At 40.1% G+C, this 24,945-nt stretch overlaps 2 protein-coding genes across 4 annotated transcripts in view; one reads left to right on the top strand and one right to left on the bottom strand.

Moving 5' to 3' along the window:
• Positions 1–10,873, top strand: part of SHTN1 (shootin 1) — a 120,618-nt gene extending 109,745 nt beyond the window's left edge. For both annotated transcript variants that reach the window (XM_521613.9, XM_003312779.7), the window contains one exon: positions 9,103–10,873. In XM_521613.9, coding sequence (XP_521613.3) covers positions 9,103–9,325 — 223 coding nt within the window. In that variant the 3' untranslated portion in view covers positions 9,326–10,873. The remainder of the gene's footprint in view (positions 1–9,102) is intronic.
• Positions 10,874–13,256: 2,383 nt separating this feature from the next.
• ENO4 (enolase 4) overlaps positions 13,257–24,945 on the bottom strand; it is a 33,160-nt gene continuing 21,471 nt past the window's right edge. The window contains exons 9-14 of one of the 2 annotated variants that reach the window (XM_016919449.4): positions 24,413–24,580; positions 21,494–21,619; positions 19,429–19,624; positions 16,336–16,403; positions 15,708–15,825; positions 13,257–14,167 (exon numbers count right to left, since the gene is read on the bottom strand). In XM_016919449.4, coding sequence (XP_016774938.2) covers positions 14,013–14,167; positions 15,708–15,825; positions 16,336–16,403; positions 19,429–19,624; positions 21,494–21,619; positions 24,413–24,580 — 831 coding nt within the window. In that variant the 3' untranslated portion in view covers positions 13,257–14,012. The remainder of the gene's footprint in view (positions 14,168–15,707; positions 15,826–16,335; positions 16,404–19,428; positions 19,625–21,493; positions 21,620–24,412; positions 24,581–24,945) is intronic. The other variant, XM_016919450.4, reaches the window with a different exon arrangement.

Below are 24,945 nucleotides of genomic sequence, written 5' to 3'. Positions count from 1 at the left end.
GCTTCATTGACCCTAAGATACTCACATCCTGTTCCTTAGACCCTGCATACTCATAGGTAGTTTCATGTCTTCCTTTTCTCATTCTGTAAGGCTAACCTAAGCAATTTAAAGATCTCTTCTCAAGGGAGGAAAGTGTTACCCAGTAAAACAGAGTTCTGAAAAGGGAGCCTATCTGAATTAGCAAAAAGTCTTAAAGAATAATTGGAAAGAAATTATTTCAATTTTTTTCATGCCAAATGTCCAATAAAGGGCCGTGCTTCAAAATAAATTTTAGAAATTAGCCTGTCAGAATACCAGCCTTAAGCTACTTTAGTCGTCAGCATAAGTTCTATTTGCACATTTTTTATTTTATTGAACATTTTAACCATGCTGAGAAATAGTTTTTTCCCAGAAGTCAAATACCTTGAAAATTTCTGACTGTAATCATTGGATTAGAAAGATGCTTTTACTAAATGATAATATGATAATATAAAGGTGAATCACTCTCTGTGAATCTAGTTGAAAAACATACATTCTAAAGCACCAAATACATTTTATTATTGTATCCACTTTATTCTATACCTTTTTAAGAGAGCTTCATGTTTGGTCAATTACTGGTTAACACCTTTGAGTTTGTGTTTATCCATTGGTCATTATGTTTTAGGACATTTTTATTATAAAGAGAGGCAGGACACGTGGGCCTTCAGTCTGGAGAAAGAGGTAAGCAGATCTTAAAATGTGTCTGCATCACAGTCAGGCAGAGGCTTAAGAGTTTCATGTTTTCTTGCCCTCTTGCTTTTCTCCCCTGAAACCATCTTATCTGAAAGTGGCGCTGCTTGTCTGAATTGAGCTTTTTCATCCATATTCACACTTTTTCAATTAATTACTTTCAGGAAGGTGAATATCCTCCTAACAGTTGCAATTAGACAAGGTAGTCAGCCTCAAAGATGATTTTTCATTTTATCTAGTTACTTCTTTAAAACCTTACTTCAAAAGGGAGAAGCCCTTCGAAAGGGAACTCCTGTTCCATTTCAACAGTGTGGTTTGCAGTGCTTTCATAGCTGTGTCGTCTTGGTCATTCTCAAAGATCCTTTTAAGCCACAATTAATTGCCAGAGATTCTTCAAGTTAACATTTTTCTAATTTATCATGCTTTTCTTCACCCCAGGGTCCCCTCAAAACTGTAAGCTTTATCAAGCTCTTTTCAATTTCCTTTTTAACTGCCAGACAGGCAGTTTGCTTTTTCATTTGGGGGAGTCAAAAGAGGTTACATGCTGCCCTAGAAGAATTTAAAAAACAAAAACCCATGTGGCAATTATAAGACTTCAATTTCAATAGAAAATGTTCATTTCCAGTGAAACCATTTTTATTTTAATTTGCATTTAATTTCTATGTCTGTGGTATCTCTAAATACATGTGACTTTTGGCCCCACACAGATTTATTTTTGTAAGAGTTCATCTTGTTTGGGCCATTAATGAAACCAAAGGGTAGTTGACAAAAGATAAATTTTAGATGTCTCTTGGTTGGTGTGACCAGTCAAACATTTCCATGAAAGAAAAAAAATCTAATTGCCTTTCAGGTTTTGAATTAAAAGTAAGATTGATTTTTATCATTGTTTGACCTCTAACTGGTCTCTTCATTCAGTATTTCTAATGTGAAACTAATGTAGAAAAATGAAATAGGAAAGTACTGCTTTTTAATTTACTGGAGCTGGAGAATCTGAGCTATTTTATTTTATTTTGTTTACTTACTTTCTCTAATCCTATGAAAGATTATGAGCTTTTGAAATACATTAGCAAATAAAAATTGAGATTCTTAACTTACTTTAGGGAAACTTGGCATAAAATTATTCTCTCAAACTAATTATCTCAGCTGGAAATTAATTTAGTTGGCCATATAACCATTCCTTAAGAGAGGTTTGGGGTCCATTTTGTTCAAATGGAGACTAGGGAAGTTCTTTTAGTCCTGGGATGGAAAGGAGTGGATTTTCTTCCTGATGGATACTCCCACCCCCACCATTTCCTCATAACCTCCGCTTCTCCGCTTTCTTTCTCTTTTGTGTGTGTGTGTGTGTGTGTGTGTGTGTGTGTGCGTGCGTGTGTGTGCGTGCACATGAGTGCCTATCAGGGAGGGGGAGGGAAGGCGCCTTCCCTGTACTTAGTAAACATTTGTTTCTGAGAAGAGACTACCAGCTAGCAGAATGAACTGCATGGACGTTACTGCTTAATCTGATGCTCTTATACAATTAAAGGATTTGCTCTGCTCTCAACTGTAATCTTAGTACTGCTGAATTGTGTACTGACACTGCAGGAAACAGCTCTGTTCAGCAAAGCGCTGCTACAAAGGTTCTCCATGTGCACCTGTACATGGACAATTAAGTTTTAACAACAAAATTAGCAGAACAACTGGATGTTCTGGAAGTTGAGATCCCTTCACTTCATTTTTTTTCCTTCCCCCGCTGCCAAGGAGTTATCCTGTGGACTGCCCGAAAGATCCGCCTGTCAGGATTGTCTTACAAGTGTTCTGAGTTGCTGTGCAAACAGCAACTTCCTCCAGATTAATTGTTGAGGATGTATTACACCTAGTGTAAAAATGACTGTTAAACTGCTGTTGAGTAAATCTCAAAATTACTGTTAAAATGCTGCTGAGTAATTCTCAATTCTCTCAAAGAATTAATTGCCTTCTAACATTTGCTTCCAGTTGCAAGCACCTATGATTTTTAAGAGACTTTGTATAAAATATACCATTTCTGCATAGAGAACCAAATTGCTTTCGGTACATTATAGTTTTCTTAGCCATTTTTCAATAGTCTCTACACAGTGTTTATGTTTCCTTTTATTTGTGTTTAGTGGAGTAGAGGGGAGGTTTTTTATTCAAATAGAAGAAGCTAAAACTCAAATGCAATGTCAGATCTCAGAATAAACTGACCCAATTTCTGAAACCCAATAAACACATTTCATTTGTAATATTCTTTATTATATAGCTCTATGAAGAGTAATTTATGACTTTCGGTCTTAAAAGAGAGTTTTAAAAATACACAGTAAATTGAAAGAAAAACTACTACATTTAAAACAGTATTTTCCTGAAAACATAGAATGAAAATGCAAGTATTTTGTGCATGGCAGCTGTTTTTAAGGAACCAATGTTATATATGGTGAATTTTGTGGAAGACTATGTCTCTTAAAATATTTCTTGTAAATAACATGGCTTTTAATAGCTGGAATCTGAGTGGATTTTCCATGATGACTTAATGTTGTGCAGAATTATAAAAAGCTAAAAAACGAAGCTTAAGAAAATGATCACCCACATTTCAGAATCTTTGGCCGAGCTGAAATCGTAGTTCACGCATTGTCAATGTTGCTTTTGCTGTGAGAATAGTCCGGTTTCCTGAACCTCCTTGTGCCAGTGTATTTTAGATTCTGTAAATGTGTGCAGTCCAGCCTGCACTAGAGGAATAAGATAATATCCTACAAGGTACAAGCTACAAGGCTCCCTAGCATTGCATTGTGGTCCGGGAGGTAAGCCGTGTACTGGGATGCCTGTGCTGCAGTCACTCAGCTAAAGAAAATATTGCTGAGCATAGACATAGATCTTTGCCCAGCCATTGTTACCTATGTTAAAAAGGAATTCTTGTTCATGTTGAGAGCAAATCAGCATCTAGAGGCTGATGTCAGATTTTCAAACATAGTAGTATTCTGTTGTTTAACAATGTAAATAATTAAATCTACTTTTTCCACAAATAGAAGTGGACCCAAATTGACAAACTAATACGTTCTTCGAGCTAAAATGAAGTTTTGAAAAAGTACCCAAAACAAAAAAGAATTGAGCTTTGTTCTGCCTTTATTATATTTTAAAATAATGCTAGAATCGGTAGTAATATAGAAAGTTTCACCTTAGGTTTGAAACTTTATTTTGTGAAGTTTTGGACAAGTGTATTAAAAATTTGTGAAGTTTTGGACAAGTGTATTAAAATCTCCTGAAAAATAGGGTTTCCAAAAGAAACAATCAAAACTACCTCTGCTGTAATGCCACTACTGTTCACTGCAGTAACTGTGTAAAGGGCTTGGAAAAAAATAAGAATCCTTATTTTTACACCAGAGAAAATATAAAAGGAACTTCCTCTTTGGAGTTTTTCCAGGAAACGACTTTATAAAGACAAATTTAAATCTTTCCGTTTTCTGTCCTTGAAGGTGGTAAATATGGTTGCAGTTTTATCCATTTTTATTGTAAATGAAACAGAGTTCAGACCGTCCGGCTGTGCGTCATTTGTTGGATGGCTGCCACAGACTAATGCAGACATCCCACTGGGAGACCAGAGAAGAACTATACTTTGATTCACCAGATTGTGTTAAATAGTCCAGCTGTTGCGATTTGAAAGATAGTTACCTCAGAAGTGAAATAGAAATGAACTTGGCATTTATGCCTCAAACCATTTTTATACTGTTTGGCAATCAGCTTTTCAGAGGTAGCATTTTATAAAATAACTCTCACCGCTTAAAAGTTCATTCACTGTAATGTTCAAAATGTCCCACCTTTATATTATCAGTAAAATTAAGCTTGAGTGATATGCAGAATTTGCATGAAATAAGCATTTCCCCCTTCATTTCATGAGCTTTGATTGTATTCAATTGAGCTCAGAACCACGTCTATTAGGGCTCTTTTGGGCATTAGTTAATTTGAATTGCAGCCGAAATGTTAGCTAGAATGTTGTTGAATATAATTGGAATGTGGAAAGTTGATTTTGAAAGGAATTTCATTGAATGCAAACAATGATGTCCTTTTTAAAAATTAGAATGCTGCACTTTCATCTCTTGTAACACAGTCTGAGAAATCACTGAGTCCTGTAAAGTTCAGCGTTGGCATGGCCATTGCCATTGTTCTCATTCTTCTGGTACCAGTATGGTTTGGAGTCTGGTCTTTCCTTTTACTAGTAAGTTGCCCCACCTGCTCAGGCCCCACATTTGGGCTCTCTTGCAGTAGGGGCACAATAGCTGCTTTCTAAAAGGTCACCCAAGTTTTACTTGGGCACCAGGCTTCATAGAGTGGCATAACTTGGTATATTTCTCCTAGCTTTTATTTTGCTTTTTGGTTTTTGGTTTTGTCTTGAAATAGCCTTTGAGCACACAGTCTAATATGACCCGTGAAAAATATCTATATGAATGGATCATAAATGACAACCAGTATGTTGTGGTAAGAAAAAAATATTGGACAGGAAATCAGGATTCCACTAGTTTAGTCCTGTGTCTGCTATTAACAAGTTGTATGCTGATTTAACCTCACTGTTCCTTGGACACTTCATCTGACAACTGAAAAGGTTAGACTAGCTCACCATGGTGATCCCTGTCAGCCCAAGTATCCCATGATTTTAGTTTTAATTTATAAGTGATACTTGTACAATTTAAGTTTTACTTACAGATTTTGTGGCATGCAGGAGACAGGCTGCCATCACTTTTTAGAAGTACAGACTTTTAATTCCTTATTGTGGTCTTAGTCCTTAGAGGTTGCATTAAAGTAGAAAAATTGAACAGAATGACAGTATATTACAATTCCTATTGAAGTGTTGCATTTGAGCTTCTGGGATTTCTACCTTGGGGAGAAGCTTCATATTTAACCCTCTAGAACCGCCACCATGACTACTAGAGTGAGAACTTGGGTTCTTGGCACCATCACTGATGCGGCTGTGTGGCCCTTCCCATACGATAGGAATGAAGGTAGAATGAGGCCTAGGAGAAAGAAAGGCCTCTCATTCCAGAAGGAGTCTTGGGTAGCTGCCCGTGGGAGCCAAGAGTGGACCTAGTGATGTCAAGACAGGAGGAGCTACAAACCACAGGGGAAAAATTAAAACTAAGGGATAGCTTGAAGGGATAGACTTTCTATTTACAGATATGGAAGATGGAGATGGAAACAGGGATTCGGAAAGAATGAAATCAGTAAACATGCCAAAAACTAGCCTGTAGCCTCCTGTTTCTAGGAGAAGATGCCTTTGAGAAACAGCATGCTGTCATGGAAAAGGCAGAAACAGGGAGACAGGAGCTTCTGACTCTTGTTCTGACTCTGCCACTGATGAGCTGTGTGGTTTCGGGCCAGTTCCTTCCCCTCTTCATGCCCCATCATCCTCATCTGTAAAAGGACAGGTCAGACTAGACGATCGCCCTAGTCCCTTTCCACCTTCCACTGGGATTCTAAGGCAGTGGTCATTATCCTTGAGAAACCAGTCACTCTCCCTCCATGCCTAGATTCAGAAAATGCCCACTGCGCCTAGTTCAGTGATAACAAAGGGGTTCTCAAATTGTAGCCTATAAGTGACTTAATAATAGATTAATCTGCAGTCAAGAAGCTTGCTTCAGGACAGGGAAATCATTCTTTGGACTGAGACAATTCCAGGACAATTTCAGCCTGACAATACTAGGTTTATGAGTTTTCAGTTCAATCAACATCCATGTATTGCTGCTGTGGAGCCCAGAGAGCACTTCCTGGAAATTTTTAGCCCTGAGCTGATGAAGAAAGCTTTTTCTAGGATCTGTGCACCACCCCTTCACCTACAGACACACACGAGCATGGAAACATCCATGGTAGTTCTACAGAAGTGATGAAGGTTAGTATGGGTTGATGGAAGTTGCTCACCTAGAATGAGAGAAATACTACCTCCTTTGCATGCTGAAAGCAGTTTGACTGGCTTACATAAGAGTGGGCCCAGGCCCAAGATGGTGAAACCATCGTACTGGTGACTCAACCTGCAGACTTGGATGGGACTTTCCCTGGAACCTTAGCTGGGCTGCAGCTTTATTTCCTAGAATCTCCTCACCTGTTTGTTTTCAGTTTAGAGTTGCTGACAGATAAATCTGCATGAGATTTAGAAGGTGGAAGTGAAGTAGTTGTCTCAAAAAAATTTTTTTTAACCCTCGGAAGGTCCGTGTAGGGCAGGCTCTGTTATAGCTTGTGCATGACATTCCTGATGTGCTGACTCACCTAACTGGCATGTGGCAGTGACTGGCCCACAGTTTCTCCAGCTCCCCACATCTCCTCCTCCAGCTTTTCCAAATCCTGGGGCAGGTGCATGTGCAGCTCCTTGGGGAAGGCTCCTGCTTATTCTGCAGATTGTCTTGCATCATCAAGATTGGTGTTTGTGAGAGAGAGAGATAGGTGCAGCTCTAGTTTGTCCCCAGTCTCTGTCACTTTATAGCTGCCTTCCCTCCCAGCTGTCAGAACAGCTGACTGCAGGCCCAGTGTCAGACGCAGAGGCAGCAGATTTACACAGATGGCATGACTAGTGCCTCTCATTCCCTAAGGTCTAATTCCTCTGATCAATCCTTAATATTACTCATAGTTGTTCTGCTTCTCCCATCACAGGCTTTTAAATATTGTGTGGGTCAGAGAGAGTCAAAACAGGTACCACTGGAGAAACTACACCCCATTCTGATTCCCAAAGCATAGCGGCAGATGTCTGGAGAAGTAGTTCCTTGGCCAAGGTAGATGGACAATGTCATGGTGCCATAATCAGGCAAAAATAAAGGAATCTATCCTCACTACAGCACAGCCTGTCCCCAGGCTCCTGATTATTTTTGTTTTTACCACCTCCAAGGAAGACAGAGTGTTTGTCACTTAGGATGATGACCGAGCCACACATAGGTAATATAACCCAATAGCCAGAGGGAGTGGTTTTTAAACATTTGGACAGATCTTACAGTACTGGTCAGAAAGTGAAAAAAACAGTGTGGTCTTTGGGTTTGAGGTTTTGTGCCCGTGACCGGGTCATGCAGGTTACTTTTGCTCAGTAGTTGATCATTTGTTCTGTTGTTTTTGTTGCAAGAGAGACATCCAGACCTACTCACACCCAAACCTTGATTTCTCCCCCTTCATTCTGAACCTTTCAGTTTATTAGTATTTGCCCATTCGTTTAGTGCACAAATGCATCTGTGCTAGGTGCTGGGGATAGAATTGTGAGTAAAGCTAAACAGTCCCTGCCTCGTGGATGTTTACATGCTATTGGAAGAGACAGACAGGAAACAATTGTGGTAAGTCCAACAAGGGAGAGGTATTAGGTGGTAAAAGAGTGTCTCCTGCCAGCTCTGACCTGCTGAAGGGGTCAGAGAATAGTAGAAACCAACTCCTGGTGAGGGGCTGGTAGAGCAGTGGGCAGGCACTGGCTGGCAGCTCACTGGCACCTGGCGGAACACCAAGAGGTGGGATGGTGGTGTGCTGGGTCATGGTTAACAGCCAGTTCTCAGGGACAAAAAGGCCTGATCCTAGCATTTTCCAAAAAGACCAGAAAAGTCCGAAAGCCCCAGCCCTGCCTGCTGCAGCTGCCTCTACCTTCAGGCAGCAGCTCAGCAGCCTGAACCTTCGGGTGTTTCAGAGATATCTGTTCCCATAATGAAATCCTCACCCATTCAGCCTGAGAAGCCATAGCTTCTTGCAGCAGAAGAGACGAGAGAAGGAGTCTGTGGAAAACTGCCTCTGAAATTCCATAAGAAATTTCTCAAGAAACCTGATTCTCCTTTTAGAAACATTAATGGTAACTTAGCATTTTAGCTTCTACTCTGGCTCTCTCTCCGCCCTTGGTCCTACCGCCACCCCCTCCTGAAGTCTGACCAGGTCTCCTCTAGTTGGTAATGGCAGCAGTCGGCATGCCTCTCACCTGTCCATCAGTGATGAGGGGTGATTACTCCCCCTGTCCCTGCAGGCTCCTCAGCGCTACCCTGCAACCAGCCGTACCCAGGGACACACAGGAGGGAAGGGAGTTAACTGGCTCCATCCAGCTAAGTGAGGGCGGGTGGGGGTCTGGGCAGCAGGCTGTGAGAAGTTCACAGTTTGTCCATGAGCTTTACGCTTCCTGAGAAGAGAATGCAATTAAGCAGGTAGGTGCATTTGGCTTTTTAACACTTCTGTAGTTAATCGCTCTTTCTCTGCCTTCTTTCTTCTGGCCTTGTGCTCCTAGTATCAGCTGTGTAATCCGATAGCTTCATTTTTCTTTTAAATGGCTGGCATCTCAAAGACTACTATATGCATGTTGATTAGACTTAGAACATTTTGGGTTTTATGTTAGTCTGAATCCAGAATATCAGAGACAACTATTTTCTCTCTCTGCTTTTTACTTTTTTTGTCTAACTCTTCATCTCATAGGCCTCCCAGTAGCATTGGATGCAGGAAAAAATACATTGACGGTGAAAAACAAGCCGAACCAGTTGTAGTTTTAGATCCTGTTTCTACACATGAACCCCAAACCAAAGACCAGGTTGCTGAAAAAGATCCAACTCAACACAAGGAGGATGAAGGCGAAATTCAACCAGAAAACAAAGAAGACAGCATTGCAAACGTGAGAGAGACAGACAGCTCCAACTGCTGATCCGTAAACCAGAAGCCTGACATGTTTGGAAGTCCTTTTCAATAAGCACATGATTAGTGTTGTTATATTGGCAAGGGCTGTAGACATTCTGCTCTGGTCACTGTATTCAGAATACAGGTTCTTTTCTGGTGTCACTTTTGTAAGTAGCAACTATAAACATAAGTAAGCTGTTTAGCAAAACACACATTCCTAGTAGGTTTTGGTTTTTTGATCTTTATAAAGATGAGTTTTTTTCCTAGTTACTGTATTAAGTATGACTTCTTTTAGAAGGTTACAAAAAAATTCAGATGTTGATACCTTTTTAGGAAATGTGCATACCACTCATCAAATGGAATGCTGAAAGTTTGAGGTGCTTGTATATAATCGGATAAACAAAACTGATCAACCTAATGTGATTTTAAAAGCCCCCAAAGAAGCTTCTGTTTTGGGTCTGATCCTCTTGATGGAGAAACTGCAGCAGCGTGGAAATTGTTGGGTACTGTGGCATACAAGTTATTTTCTACAGTAGACTGAGATAAACTGAAAACTCAGGAGCTGGCATCAAACTCGTAGTCCCATAGTCAGTGTTAATTACACACATTGTTAACTATTGGATGAAAAATACATGCTATTGATTGTGTCCAAAGCCTCCCGAGGACCTCCGTGGGGATGCTCTGGTAGCCTGAATACAGAACTGAGGTGAAAGTCCAAACCTTGAATTTTACAGTAATAAGTTGGTAAACCATGTGCTCTGTGCTATGAGTTAATTATGTTTTCCCAAGTACTAATGTGGCACAAGTACCATATTTTATCAGAGTTCTTATGTACAGTACAGTGAAGATAAGTGACAAGCACACATTTTTCTTGCTTCACTGCTGTTCTATATTACACAGGTTTGTTGTTGTTTTTTTAAAAAAGAAATTAAGCAGTAGTTAGTCTCTAAAAATACAATGTTTCAGGCTACCACAGTGAATAAATAGAAATGTAATCAGGGATTAAAAAAAAAACTTATGCAGCTTTTCAAAGTTGATTGTTTCAAAATTGGTGTTTATTTAAAATAAGTGGTAATGTACTTGAATGCACTTTTTATGACAATGATTCAGTAATGGTAATTTTACTATTAAAGAAAGTGAAAGGTTTAGTTTTGTTAGCATGGCTCAGCATGTAGCTGTCAGGTGTTTTTCACCTAAGGGCAAAAGAAAATGATAGTAATAATTGCAGTAGTTGTATTGTATTGTATTTTTGCACGTGTGGTAAGCATAGGCTTGAAGAGGTGGGTAGGCAGGTACATGTACTTCCTAAATTTGGAGATAATTATCTTTCTGTAAGTTCGTTACGCTTGACTGTTTCCATGTTCTCCCAATAATGATTTTACAGTTACTTATCACTTTTCTCATGGGGAATTAAAATGTAATGTTTTTTCAACTGTATCTTTCCTTAACTGGATAATAGTGCTATATGATATGCTTACTACAGACTGCATTAATTCACGAAACGAATTCTGTTATGCTGTAATTTGAACTCTCCTCACCACAACTTATTAAAAAGGCACCAATAGTTTCCCATTAAGGGTCAGTTGTGGTTATTATTAACGTTTCTGGTTTAGTTCCCCAAGCTTGACATTCTTTAATAGAAAATTGTATATGATTTGACAACTTTAGTAATTTTTAATAGTCCCTAAGATGGTTTATTGAGTTTTCTTTCATGTTTCTTTGTGCTGTCTTCCTTCTTGCATCTGTGATCTGTCTGCCAGCATGCAACTCACACACATTTAGGAATATAAAAATATGTACACTGTCTTTCCATATTTCATCACACCATCAACAGAATAATATGGTTATCAAAATACCCTCCTTTCTAGAGTAAGAAGTTGCCCTTTGGGTGAAATGTGTTAGCTGGACTAGGGAACAATTAGTAACAGGTATTTTGAAAGTATTCCTGCCTTTTTTCAGCTGCTTACTTTCTCTCACTGTGATTACAACGCATTTTAAATTAATTTGACATAAAGGTATTTGATGGAAGATATTCACTCACCTCTTTCTGCCTACAGTTTTTCCCTTTTCACTTTGGTTTTGAGAGGGTTTTGCCCCTGGCTGGGGTGACACTGTCAACCAAAGCAAGGGATCCCAAATAGGAAGACAAAGGAGAACTGTGCTTATATCTGCAAGGTATGTTCATGGCTATTGCACACATAAAACTTACATACGTCCTGCTTACACAATTTTAAGTTGGAAAAGACTGCATCTTTATGTTTTTGATTTCTCTAAAAGGTTATTTATGCTTCCTTCTGTTTGGGAAAGATAAATTAAGTCTTGCGCGCTACAGAGGATTTTTTTCTTTAAGAAAAACGAATGTTGATGCATTTTATAGCCAGAGTGAGGCACAGAGATAGAGGTACTTTGTGCCATTGCTATTAAAGAAAAAGAAAATGTCTCTTTTTTTTTCTGGAAGAATAAGATTTTAATTAAAGCACTTGCACCCTTTTGTATCTGAGCTGGTCTCAAACAAAGTCCTCACCCACAGCAGTTTCAGCAGCTGAACAGTCCCATGGAAGTTCTGACTGGCAGGCATCAACAGGGCTATTAGCACCCAGGCTAGTTTGCCCTGAGTACGGAGGATGGATGCTTTGGCTCTAACTACTCACCAATAATTGCTCCTTCCTTACCTTCTTTGTTAATGGTAAACTGCTGGAAATGGAGTAGTACAGGTAACAATTATTTTTAATTGTCTTTCCAGACCAGTTTTTGGTTGTATGTTCAGTAAATGATAGTCTGTATCACAGCCTTCAAGTCTGGATTATTTTTCTAAATGCATACTCTACCTGTTCAGTTACATTCGTTGTGGAACAACATTAGCTTATATACCAGTAAGTTGTCGAGAATGGATAACCATCTGTCATTATCACTGACCTTCGAAGACTCATCAAGCAGTCCCTGCATAAGGATTGGAGTGGTTTGAAGTTTCTCTTCCAAGCACTAACATTTCCCTATCCCACAGTCATTTTTAATTTGGTATATGACTGTTTCTTTCATTTCTTTCACAGATAATATTATATATACAGTTATATAAATATATTTCATATTATATGTTATATAACACAAGAGAGAGAAAGTATAAGTAGAAAGAGTGCCTAGCACCCTAAGAAATTTAAATTAAAATGCTAATTATCCATTGGTGAGTGCAGTCTCAAGGATAGGTGAGTAAACTGCTCTGTGTTGAAGTCACACTGCTGACCTGGTTATTGTAATAAATCACCTCTTTGGTTAATTTAATTTAGTTATTTTGTTATTCGTTGTACGTTTTTGCTCTGGTTTTAGTAATTTAATTATAATTTATATCACTGTTCCAGGGCATAGTCTCATGATGTGTGTGTGTGTGTGTGTGTGTGTGTGTGTGTGTGTGTGTGTATTTTTCAAAGGGTATGTGAACACCCAGTCATGTTTGTTCTGCCTTTCAAATGAATTTTCCTTCCAGTTTCTCCTACCCGTTGCTTGTTGCTAAGCATCAGGAGAGGCAGTAGCAGCCACAAACTGTGACACAGTTCTTCCAACTTAGAGTGGTACCAACCAAGTCTCCTGCCCCATGCTCTGAGAGAGTCTGTGCCTGAGCCATTTTCAAATCATAGCTTTGAGAATAAAGAGTTGGCTCTGTTATGAGGAAATTAAGGTCCCTTGTTAGTACTCTTTAAAAGGAGAGGTCCTCAGTGTGCTTAATAAAAATTATAGAATTTGTCAGAAGTCTAAACTTAGCCAACTCCCCTACAGGTCAGTACATAGCAATTTATATAATTTTTAGGAAAAGCAAATGGTAACCCTTTTAATGAGACCCTAAATCATATAAAGTGGTTGGATATTATTATATCTATATGTTTGTGTCTGAATATATTTATTTCTGCTACTCCTCTGCTATAATCCCAACACTGGCTTACAAAAGAGGCAATTCAGGCAACGGATATGTCACATCATTTTTTTTTTAATCACTTGCAGATTGCTTTTTAAATGCTGTAGTATAAATAACTGGGCATTTAATAACCTTGAGAATATTCATTCATTTACTGATGTGCTTATTCATTTATACTCATTCTTACTCCAAAAAGGATCTAAGAAGACTTGCAAAGATAAAAATAATACAACAAAAACTAAAATTTAAAAAGGAGAGGGAATTAGGAAAAAAGGAATCAAGGGTAGGAAAGTGAGATGAAACTGGCTCTTACAAAAAATGGTGATGCTCTCACACTTCTACGTGAGGTTGGCTACAAAAATGTGTCAGTGCTTTTCAGCACAGACATGTAGAATAAACACAGAAGATGGACATCTGTTCCCAGCACAGAGAGCTTCTAGGGTCATTAGGTTTTTGTTCTCAGAGATATTCTGATTGGTAAAGGATGGGGTGTTTGACTGAGTGTGGAGTTGGCAACAAAAATATTGGCCTCTTTTACTGGAGCGTGTCCCTGAAAAATGGACAGGAGAGCTAATAGACAAACAAAATCCACATGGAAGTGTGGTGGCTGCAAAACGAAGTTCACAGATAGAATTTCAGGCAAAAACATCATATATGTAATTTACCAAACAGTGGAATTAGAAGAATAAAAACCACAAGAGTTGGTGAAGTTGAAGAGGAAACTCCATGTGGAGACACGGCGCCGTACTTCAGACCTCCTGGTCTACTAATACTGACGGTGTGGCTGGAACCTGGGGTGTGTACAGCCCTATCCAGAGGATGCTCCTGTTTCGGCTGATTCCTCTACACCTTGTGTGGGGAAGGTGGGCACCAGCGGCTCCCTAGCCGCAGCAGCCTCAAGTGCCTCCGCAGCCTTTTCAGCTTCCTCATTAAAGTAAAAAAAAGTGTGTTCTTCTTTGAAACCTATTTAAGAAAAAGTAACAATAAAGTTTACTGTCTAATCCAATGGTGCCAGTTTTTATATACTACATAAGTTGAAGGAGATCATCTTCAGTACTAGTCCAAAGGTGTCACATCACCATCGGAAAGGACTCCAGAACCATTTACAACTGGGCCTATCTTTGGTTATATGTCAATTGTGCCATACAGATGTTCTGTTCGATTTTATTTGCACTCTCATTCAACATTCTGGAACATCTGATGACGCATCATGGACTTTGGGCAGAGGCTTAGCGGAAAGGGTTAAGAGGAAGGTGATAAACTGGGGGAAAGGCCAGTATTAGGCATGATACAAGCCACTGCCAGCTGACTGCTCCCAGGGAAATGATGACAGGCGAGGACCATTCCAGTCAGGTCCTTACATGTAACTATTGACAACATTTTAATGGCTGAGCTTTTGCCAAGATTTCCTACTCTAAAGTGGGAGTGGAGAGATTTATTTTTCCAGTTTTTGGTCCCTTTAATAGTGATTCACCAAGGCCAGTGTCAGAGAAATTCTCCTCGATCTGTTAATCTATTGTGGAATACTGAGGCGGCTACACTGTCACCACAGAGGGGTGGAGCCTGTGGTCACCAGAGTCCTTTTGGATGCCCTGCAGCAGCTGTTTCCCTCGTGGTAACGTCTGGCTGGAACTGGGATCAGTCATTCAGGGAAGCTAAGGCCTCCAGTCAGGATGTCCAGAAAAATAATCAGATATGTGGAACAGTATAATTTTACCTATTTGAAAAAACTAGCCCTTCTACTACACACTAAACAATACAGACTAACTTTTGACTGCCCTTATGTGACTCAGAAATAGTCTCCCAATTATATCTTTATTTTCTGAATCCTAGGATACATTTCAAGACCGCTACATACGTTAAACATGACAAGTTTATAATCACAGTTTCTATTGGTCTCTTTAAATGCCACTGCATGCTATAGGCCTCCTTTTGGCCATCACAATCAGTAATATAAGAAAATAAAAATGCATATTTGGTGTGTTTCTCTCCAGTTACCCAGTATACAAGGTGCTTCTAACCATGCAGATTTACAAAGGTTCAATTTCATTAAATGATCGATTTCTCTTGAGACCTTAATCTTTCCAAGGTATGTTAAAATTAACACACTGCCTACTTGTTTTTAAGTAAAACAATTTGTTTCCAAAAACCCTCAGGAAAGTGTCTGCCTTTAACTTTCATGGGCTGTGCAGGGAAACCTTAAGTATAATTTGGACCATAACAAAAGGTAGGCTTGGAAATTCCAATCAATTAATTCTATTGAAGAGCATCGTGCAGCCTATTCATCAAGAAAAAGGGCGAGAGTTTTAAACATTCAGGTAAATAGATGATCCATTAAGACAACAATATACACTGTGGCAAGTGCCATCCTAGTTTTGTCAGCACTTATGTATGGTCTTTGGATTCCCCTGCCCTCCTGCAGAGGGACTTCTATTCCCCCTCTTCCAATCTTTGTTCTCTTATTCATGGCTAAGTGAAAACAAAGCAAGAAAGCAGCGCATACCCAGTGTTCCATTCTGGACAAGTTCTTCCTCAATAGTGAGAAGGCGGTTGTATTTAGTCACTCGTTCACCACGGGAAAGACCCCCCAACTTGATGAACCGGACACCAAGCCCAACAGCCTGAAAGGGGGGGAAAAACTAATTTTAGACGGAGGAGCCATGTCTTGCTAAACGACAAACAATTCTTTAAAGAGAAAGGAAACTGTCACAGTGTGCTGTTTGGGATTTTCTCTTACTAGTTTTTTATCTTTATGTAAGCACAGTGGCCTACAAGCTGAGAGTGCTGAAAGGCAAACAGATGATGTGACTATCCATCAGGCACTTTACTAGTCACGTAGGCATGCTGATTTTATATAAGAACGTTCTGGCCTTTCTTACTTCATTTTAGGAGGAAAGATCGCAGGTGCACACCCCAGTCATTTAAGTGTGCTCATCATTTTCCCTGGACTTCAATTTTTCTTCTTTTTAAAAGTTCAAAGATTAGCTCTTTGCAAAAGGTAGCTATCTGGGAGGAAGCAAGTCTGTTTCATAAAAGGTTACATGACTTTCTCCACCAGAGACTGCATTTCTCTGAAATACCAATTCGTGATAAAAGCAGTGTTTGGCAGTTGACCAGCATTCAGCACTTACCAAATCGACAAGGCTGTCATCAGATGATTCTCCTTCTGTACTTCCAAAGACAGTGATGTGCTTCTTACCTGGAAGAGGAATTTCTTTCAGTTTTATATGGTGTAGAAAGTTAGGATACATGTGGGCCTCTGGGATCAAAATTAAAAATTTCTCAGATTTAAAACTTCCCTGTGAAGAGTCAATTATTTGCCTACCTAGGATTCTAACGTTTGCATTTTTATTGCCCTGCTTTTGTTTGTTTACCCCCCAATTTCAGTAGCTTAGATGCTGTAAATACTAAATGAATACTGTGTTTCATTAAAATTAAGATACATGATGGCTGGGCATGGTGGCTCACTCCTGTAATCCCAGCACTTTGGGAGGCCAAGGCAGGTGGATCATGAGGTCAGGAGATCGAGACCATCCTGGCTAACACGGTGAAACCCCGTCTCTACTAAAAATACAAAAAATTAGCCGGGCGTGGTGGTAGGCACCTGTACTCCCAGCTACTCGCGAGGCTGAGGCAGGAGAATGGCGTGAACCCGGGAGGCAGAGCTTGCAGTGAGCTGAGATCGCGCCACTGCACTCCAGCTCTGGGCGACAGAGCAAGACTCCGTCTCAAAAAAAAAAAAAAAAAAAAAAAAAAAAAAAAAAAAAAAAGATATATGATTTGTAAAATGCACTATTATTTTATTACCACTAAAAGGGGGTAGGGGGATGCTCAAATTAGATTGACACATTTCTAAGACCGCGGCTATAAGACATGATTCAATTTTTTAAATGTTCAGTATAGAAAAATGCATCTTTGAGTCAGTGAAATATGGTAAGAGTAACGTGGAGTTGGTATGCCTACGTAATGGCTTTCTCCTTTCATTGTGTAGAATTTTATTCAAAGGACTGTCATTCTGAATGTTTACTAGAAGAGTAGTGTTGGTAGTAATCAATCATTTGAGGGTCTTAAAACCCTTTGAAATGTGCCAGTCTGTGAAGAGTGCCAGCCAGAGCTCTTCCTGCAGCAACGGTGTTTGCATTGCCTCCTATCTATCATCTACCACCCACAGGCCAGCCCTGCCTGAGCGTCTTCTTCCATCCTCTGGCACCAACCCAGGCCCCTGGCTGCCAGTCTGACTCTGAGTTCTGCTCCAGCTCTGAGACCAGCTTTCTGTCTAGTTCCTGAGACCCACTCGTGGTATTTGTTTCATGTCCTCTGCATAAGTGTACAAGATGCCCATGAACTCAGTTTGTAGTCCAGTGGGAAACCCCAGTCATTAGGTAGTTGTATAAGTGATTGTGGTCCGTATTACAAAGAGGAAATATAGGATGCTAGGAGGAAGATTCAGAACTGAACCAGTTAGGGATAGGGGAAGGCAGGAGTGGCTGAAGACATTTCATTTTAGCCAAGACCTGAAGGATGCAGAGCCAAGTATGTCAGATCCAAAGGAACAGCAGGTTTAAAGACAGGTGGTCAAGAGTTGTGGGCAAGTGAGATGACTATAGTGTCATGGGAAAGTTGCCTAATCTCTCCAAGTCTTGTTTTCTTATCAATAAAGTGGAAATGATAGTGTCTAATTCACAGGGATGCTGTAAGGATTATGTCCAATTCGCAAATGCCTGACCCATTGGTCTTAAGCTGCTCTCCTCTGGCATCCCAGATGCACCAGCACTGGAGCCCCGCCTTTCACCTGTCATCCCCTGATCCCCATTGCTGGGATTCTGTCCCTGAATCCCAGCTTGATGACTCAGATTCTGCCTCCCGAGGCTTCCCTGATACTCCACTGCCTTGCCAACCTGCTTGGCAGCTTCCTCATGCTGCATGTTAGTAGTGAACCTACCCTTGCCTCAGGTCTCTGTACTGACAGAAAACTGCTTCTAATCTGATCTTGTTGCCTGTTTTCTAAACTGCTCAAGTAGACCATTCCCTGCAGTGGATGATCTGGTTCCAAATTCTGATCCCTCCTAGACTTCCCCAAGTAATGCAAATTAAAATGGCTGACTGGTGTCGGGATATATTATAAGTAGCTAAGTTTATTTTCAATTAAGTAATTCCTACATCCTTACTATGTACTTGGGCCATGCCTATGTGGAAGAAAGAGCTGTGGTCCCTGTTAAGGTGTTGACTCCTTATCTAGAATCTAGAGCATAAAGTGGTAGTAAATGATAGGAGGAAATTTACAATACTGCAGTAATGTGATGCAGGCTACACGTGTTCTGCCCCTGCTGTTCCTTGGCTGTGCTTGGTGCCTTGGCTTTGTGAATGGTGAGATATTTTTCTTAGCTTGAACACTACATTGTAGCCGGAAGCCTGGCTAGTGCAGATGGGTACCCAGGTGTTCCACAGTGCATGAATCAGGATTTGGGACCTGTTCTTTAGCAGTAAGAGTTGGGGTACCTCTATGGTTTCTGTAAATAAATAAATTAATTAATTTTGAGACGGAGTCTCTCTGTTGCCCAGGCTGGAGTGCAGTGGCGCGATCTCGGCTCACTGCACGCTCCGCCTCCCGAGTTCACGTCATTCTCCTGCCTCAGCCTCCCGAGTAGCTGGGACTACAGGCGACCGCCACCACACCCGGCCAATTTTCTGTATTTTTAGTAGAGATGGGGTTTCACCGTGTTAGCCAGGATGGTCTCGATCTCCTGACCTCGTGATCCGCCGGCCTCAGCCTCCCAAAGTGCTGGGATTACAGGCATGAGCCACTGCGCCCGGCCAGGTTTCTGTAAATTTAAAGATTTTCTGTAGTCCAAGCTCAGAACCTAAAGCAAATTGATAAATGTGCTGAAGGCTATGCCCTTTCATAAGAAATCAGCCATTAATCCTCCTGTTACAGGCAGAAAGGCTCTCCCCACTGTGAAGTTGACAGGGCAGTGGCCTTGGCCATACCTCTGGTAGCCCTCAGTAAAGGGGGTGAGCTTGGAATTGGGCTGTTAGTGGAACGTAGTGAAGGGAGTCAGTAAGCTGCCTTTTGTGTTCCAGCACTAAATCTCTCACAAATGGTTGGACTTTCTTTTCTTCCAAGATTTCTCCCATGCTTTTTAGTAACTTTGATATGCTGTGTATTTTTGGTTTCTTGTATAACCAAGTCATTACGAGTCTTTCAGATGTATGCTTTTACTCACTGTCAATCAGATTGGTTATTTCCACCAAGTCAGACATTGTAGTTTGGTTTGTGTGTTTTATGATCAGCCCATTGGATTTGGGGATGCTGATGTTTCCTTGCTCTAGAAGTTTAGAAATGCTTTTGGAAGCAGTTCCTGCAATTATGTAACACCTGGAACCAAGTGCGTGATAGATGCTGTCCCACTGTTCAGAGTCCTGGGTAAATATTTAAGAGTTGATCATTATAATGCATTGAACATAATTACAAAACAACAGGAATAATATAGCACATACTCAAGCTCACACATTTTTCCTGAGATGCACAAAACAATTTTCTTTTACTTCTGTTCCTGAATGACCCTGTACCACAGCCACACAAACTAAGAAGCTTTGGGAAACAGAAACTAATAGTGAATTTGAGCTTAAAGGTTTTATGAATAAAATGTTAATACACTAAATGTTATTTCTTACATGGATTTTAGAGTTCTTCAGACCCAGGCTATTCCCATCCACTCTTGTCTATAATGCTGCTAAGGATTGGCTGGATGGATTTTTCTGATATTTCTGATAAACAGAAAATGGAAAAAGAAAGCCTGCAAGGGCTCTAGTCCCTTCTCAACACCCTTATTTTTATTGGTGAGACTATCATATGAAATGAAATGCTTATTTTAAAATTATACACATATGCATGTGTGTGTGTGTGTGTGTGTGTGTGTGTGTGTGTGACCAGCCTGGACAATGTGGCAAGACCCCATCTCTACAAAAAATACAAAAACTAGCTGGGTGTGGTGGTGTGCCTGGTAGTCCCAGCTACTTGAGAGGGTGAGGTAGGAAGATGGCTTGAGCCTGGGAGGTCAAGGCTGCAGTGAGCTGTGATCAGGCCACTGCACTCCAGCCTGGGTGACAGAGCAAGACCCTGTCTTAAAAAGTATGACCAGAGCCTCAGGACAGTCATCGCAGGGCTGGTGTGGCAAGGTTAAGGAACTAAGCTCAGCCAGTGCATTCTGTGTATGCTGGTGTGGAATGGAGGTTGTGAAAAGGAGGATGTGACTGAGACCCTGGGACTCCACATCAGGACCAGCATTTATATCGTCCTCCAAATTGAAATAGTTGTATTATCTCAAAGAAGATATCTGTTCAATATATCTGTTCAATCTATCTGATGGTTCTCAAATTTATAAAATCAAGAATTTAAATTTTGGAGTGTAAGTTGGTTGGGGGAAAGATGGTCACATAAGCCTTTGTCAAATGCATGAGTTTTAATAGATTGTAAAACCTCAATATCTCAAACCCTTTAAAAATATGGCTTTGCAGGTCGGGCACAGTGGCTCATGCCTGTAATTCTAGCACTTTGGGAGGCCAAGGTGGGCGGATCTCCTGACCTCAGGAGCTGGAGACCAGCCTGGGCAACATGGCGAAACCTTGTTTCTACTAAAAATACCAAAATTTAGCTGGGTGTGGTGGTGCACGCCTATAGTCACAGCTACTTGGGAGGCTGAGGCAGGAGAATCACTTGAGCCCAGGAGGCAGAGGTTGCAGTGAGCCAAGATCGTGCCACTGCACTCCAGCCTAGGTGACAGAGTGAGACCCTGTCTCAAATAAAAGAAAAAATGGCTTTGTTACTTTTATGCATATATAGTGACTGGATTTAGGTTGAAAAATATTTGGCCTTATAGAAGTCCTGTTCCCCTGAGCACATGAAAATGATATATGATTAACCTATTGAAGCTCCAGCTAGCACAGCAGGGGCAGCTTCCATCTGTTAGGTTGCTTGTAAATATACAGGTACTCCTGAAGGGCTTGCGAATAACGTGTTTCATTCCCCAGACAGGCACACTCCTAGGTAATTGTGTTTTTCCTACTCATTTGCTTAGTAAGTGCCTTTTCTCATGAATGCTGAAATAAAGCAACTCAGCCCCACACCAAATTACAACACATTTTGAATGACAATGATCCAAAAGAATGAGATTTTATTCTCTGTTTTGTTATAAATATAAAAGGTGAGTTATAAAATATAAAAGGTGAGTCCTGCCTATCTTATGGCATATAAAATATGTTATAAAATATGGAAGGTGGGGTGCTTACCTCCTTCCTGAAAGGATCAATTAAGGCAATAATTGAAGGGTACTTGTTGATCAGATCCACATACAGGTCAACCATCTCCGCTGCATTTTTGTATGTGCCCATGATCACTTCATACTTTCCTTTATTCTGATATGTGTCAGGAAAATATTAAAATAAGGGATAAACAATGAATTCATCAAATCCCAAAGATACGGTTCAGATTCGTTTTCGTTCATTTTATATAAGAGGTTGTAAACAGGTTCTTTTCAGGGCACATTGACCTGAGAAATCTGTCCATTCTACTTTAAATATCTTAAATATTAACCTGGGAAATCAAGCCACCATTCCTTTTGATGCCCTCTAGGGTTCTTCCCACAGACTTCAGATGCAGCCTCCTATACAAAACACCAAGAATTACAGAGTAGGAGGGGAATAATCTGTTAGACTTGGCTGCCTGGGTAGATGGACAATAACATAAATTCACAAAATAAGCAGAATAGCAATGCTAACCTGCTCACTCACTAGACCCTACCATCTTTCAGCTCACATTGAATGAATAACTTGTTTCCTTTACTGTGAATACTCTAAAGCTTGAAAGCAAGGCTAGGCTTTTGATATACTAACAACCAGTGTGAAAAATAATGTGATTTATGTGAGGCATTTCTTTCTTGGGTAGCATGTACTTTCTAGTAGTAACGATATTGTCCAGAAGGTAGAATTCTAGTGCAACATTCATTTGAAGTCTGGAAAGCCCCTAAGTCATTAAGTATAGAAGTAAACAGGGCTGAAGGATCTAGAATAGCCTTTCTGCAGAACAAAGCACCCTTCCTTTTAAGTCTATGTTCAGGGATGGTACCTGGGATATTTTGGCACTGGGAGGGAGGTGGAATGCAACAGAGTGGCTGTTTGGTTTGCTAATGCCTTCCTGCTGCTGCTAATAGAATGGATTCCATTGGAATTAAGCAGCTTCCTAAGAAGACCATAACTGAAGGGATTTCATACTTTTTTCACCTTCAAAAGCAGCAAGAACTTTTAACTTCTATAATGCAAAGCTTAAAAAACCCTATCTTGTCAGTGAGGAAACGCTAATGATTTTGAACTAACAATATTGTAAGAATTATCTGATATCAAGCTAATACATTTTACTGAATATAAGCAATAAATACCCATTCTAGTTAGCACTAGCAGTCAGTATATTCATAGTTCCTGGTATACGTTGCTGATGAAAACATGCAATTATTTTTTTTAATGGTATGCCTAGGAACCAATCATTATGTGAAGAATAGGAAATTACTTTAAATATTCTTTTATGTGCTTAGTTTCTTTAGAAAAGTAAAAGAACTTTTAGAAGTCAAGCAAAATTTAGGGCTCTTTTATAGAGTTCAAAATTTCCTTTGTAAAGTTAAAATCACAGTTAAAGCAGAATGCTATTTGGTCATGTCCCCTGAATTTGACATAAATTACCAAGTCACCATAGATGCTTGGCAATATGCTGGGCATTTCATAAAATGTAGACTCAACATTTTTGTGTATTTGAAATTGGGAAGTGTATTAGTTTGTTCTCATGCTGCTAATAAAGACATACCTGAGACTGAGTAATTTGTAAAGGAAAGAGGTTTAATTGACTTACAGTTCCACATGGCTGAGGAGGCCACATAATCATGGTGGAAGGTAAAGGAAGAGCAAAGTCATGTCTTACATGGCAGCAGGCAAGAGAGAGTGTGTGCAGGGGAACTCCCCTTTATAAAACCATCAGATCTAGTGAGACTTATTCACTATCATGAGAATAGCATGGGAAAGACCCGCCACCATGATTCAGTTACCTCCCATGACACATGGGAATTATGGGAGCTACAATTCAAGATGCGAATTGGGTGGGGACACAGCCAAACCATATCAGGAAGTACATGTGTAAGACAGAAAACTAATAACTTTCCTAACATACCAGTTTCCCAAGTTTAAAGGTAAATTGCCGTTGTATTACCCTGAGGAAGTGAAGACTAGAATGTTGCTTGTTTTTTGTTTTGAGACGGAGTTTCACTCTTGTTGCCCAGGCTGGAGTGCAATGGCACGATCTTGGCTCACTGCAACCTCCGCCTCCTGGGTTCAAGCGATTCTTTTGCCTCAGCCTCCTGAGTAGCTGAGATTACAGAAGCCCACCACCACGCCCAGCTAATTTTTTGCATTTTTTGTAGAGGGGGGTTTCACCATGTTGGCCAGGCTGGTCTTGAACTCCTGACCTTAGGTGATCCACCCACCTCGGCCTCCCAAAGTGTTGGGATTACAGGCGTGAGCCACTGTGCCCCACCGACTAGGATGTTTTTCAATGAACCTGTTTTTCACTCTCTTTTTAGAATCTTTCTCTTCAGGTGGGTGGTCCCCAGGTGGAGTCTCATCACATCACTAAAGCTCTGTCCTCCTAACCCAGGCTGTGGATAACACTGTGATGTGTTTAGTTGGACAAAAACATCTTCTTCATAAACTTCAATAACTTGGAAAATTTTTTATATTTAAAAAGTCAGAGCATAAATTCTAAGAACTACATGTCTGGAAGGGCCTATCACATCATAAGTTACAACTCATCCACTTTTTAGGCTCGACAAATTCAGCATTTATCAACCAAATGCAGTTTGTTAAATTATTTTTCAGTAGCTTTCAGGATTGCAATGTAAGTAACTCATTTTACTTATCTTTATTGTAGAATTTCTATATATAATAATGACATTTTCTATTTAAAAAATTTTATGGTTATGTTATTCTGTGGTCATTAGCTAATTTGGTTTTCTCAGTTCCATTTATATTTGGATCCTTCACACAATATTAATAAAAAAACAATAAGATCTGTTTGGACAATATTCAGATAAGCTCTTTTTTTTCTGAGTTCTAATTTAAAAATCATGGATCTCAATAGGAAGTGAATGTTCTGAAGTGGAAACTTACGTAGTCCATCAGCTCATGTCCAGCACAGTTGATAGCTAGATGCAGATTTGTTCCCAGTTCTAGCCCCAGGTTTGCACAGATTTCCTGTATTAGAAGCAGTGGCTGTTCTATGGAGTCACAGTTAATGGTTAAACAGCCAAGATGAGACATCTTGCCAGTGATCTGCTGCTGCAAGATCAAGAGACAATGATCCATGTCAATACAGCACATTAAGGTTCTTGGCGCTTCCTGTGATAAGCATGGTTTATGATCAGATATAGCTCTGCAAAGATCAGTCCTTTGATTCTCAATCCTACTTAGGATTGATTCACATGACTTAGGGCATATGATTCCCCTGCAGTATCTGGGAGTAATTTTCTTACGCCTGAGGTTTCCAAGTTTGGCCTGGGAGCGCACTTTTCTCTCTTTAGTGTGTCTGTGTTCTCTCTTTATGGACGCTGCCATTCCTTGTACATGGGGCTAGCCTGAGTCACAACCACCCAGTTGGTTAATCTCCAGGCCCTCCCTGTAAATGTCCACCCTGTCTGTCTCTA

The sequence above is a fragment of the Pan troglodytes genome, chromosome 8 (assembly GCF_028858775.2).
Source record: "Pan troglodytes isolate AG18354 chromosome 8, NHGRI_mPanTro3-v2.0_pri, whole genome shotgun sequence".
NCBI lineage: Eukaryota > Metazoa > Chordata > Mammalia > Primates > Hominidae > Pan > Pan troglodytes.
Note: the sequence above shows the minus strand (reverse complement) of the source record. Positions and strands in the feature narration are given on the sequence as shown.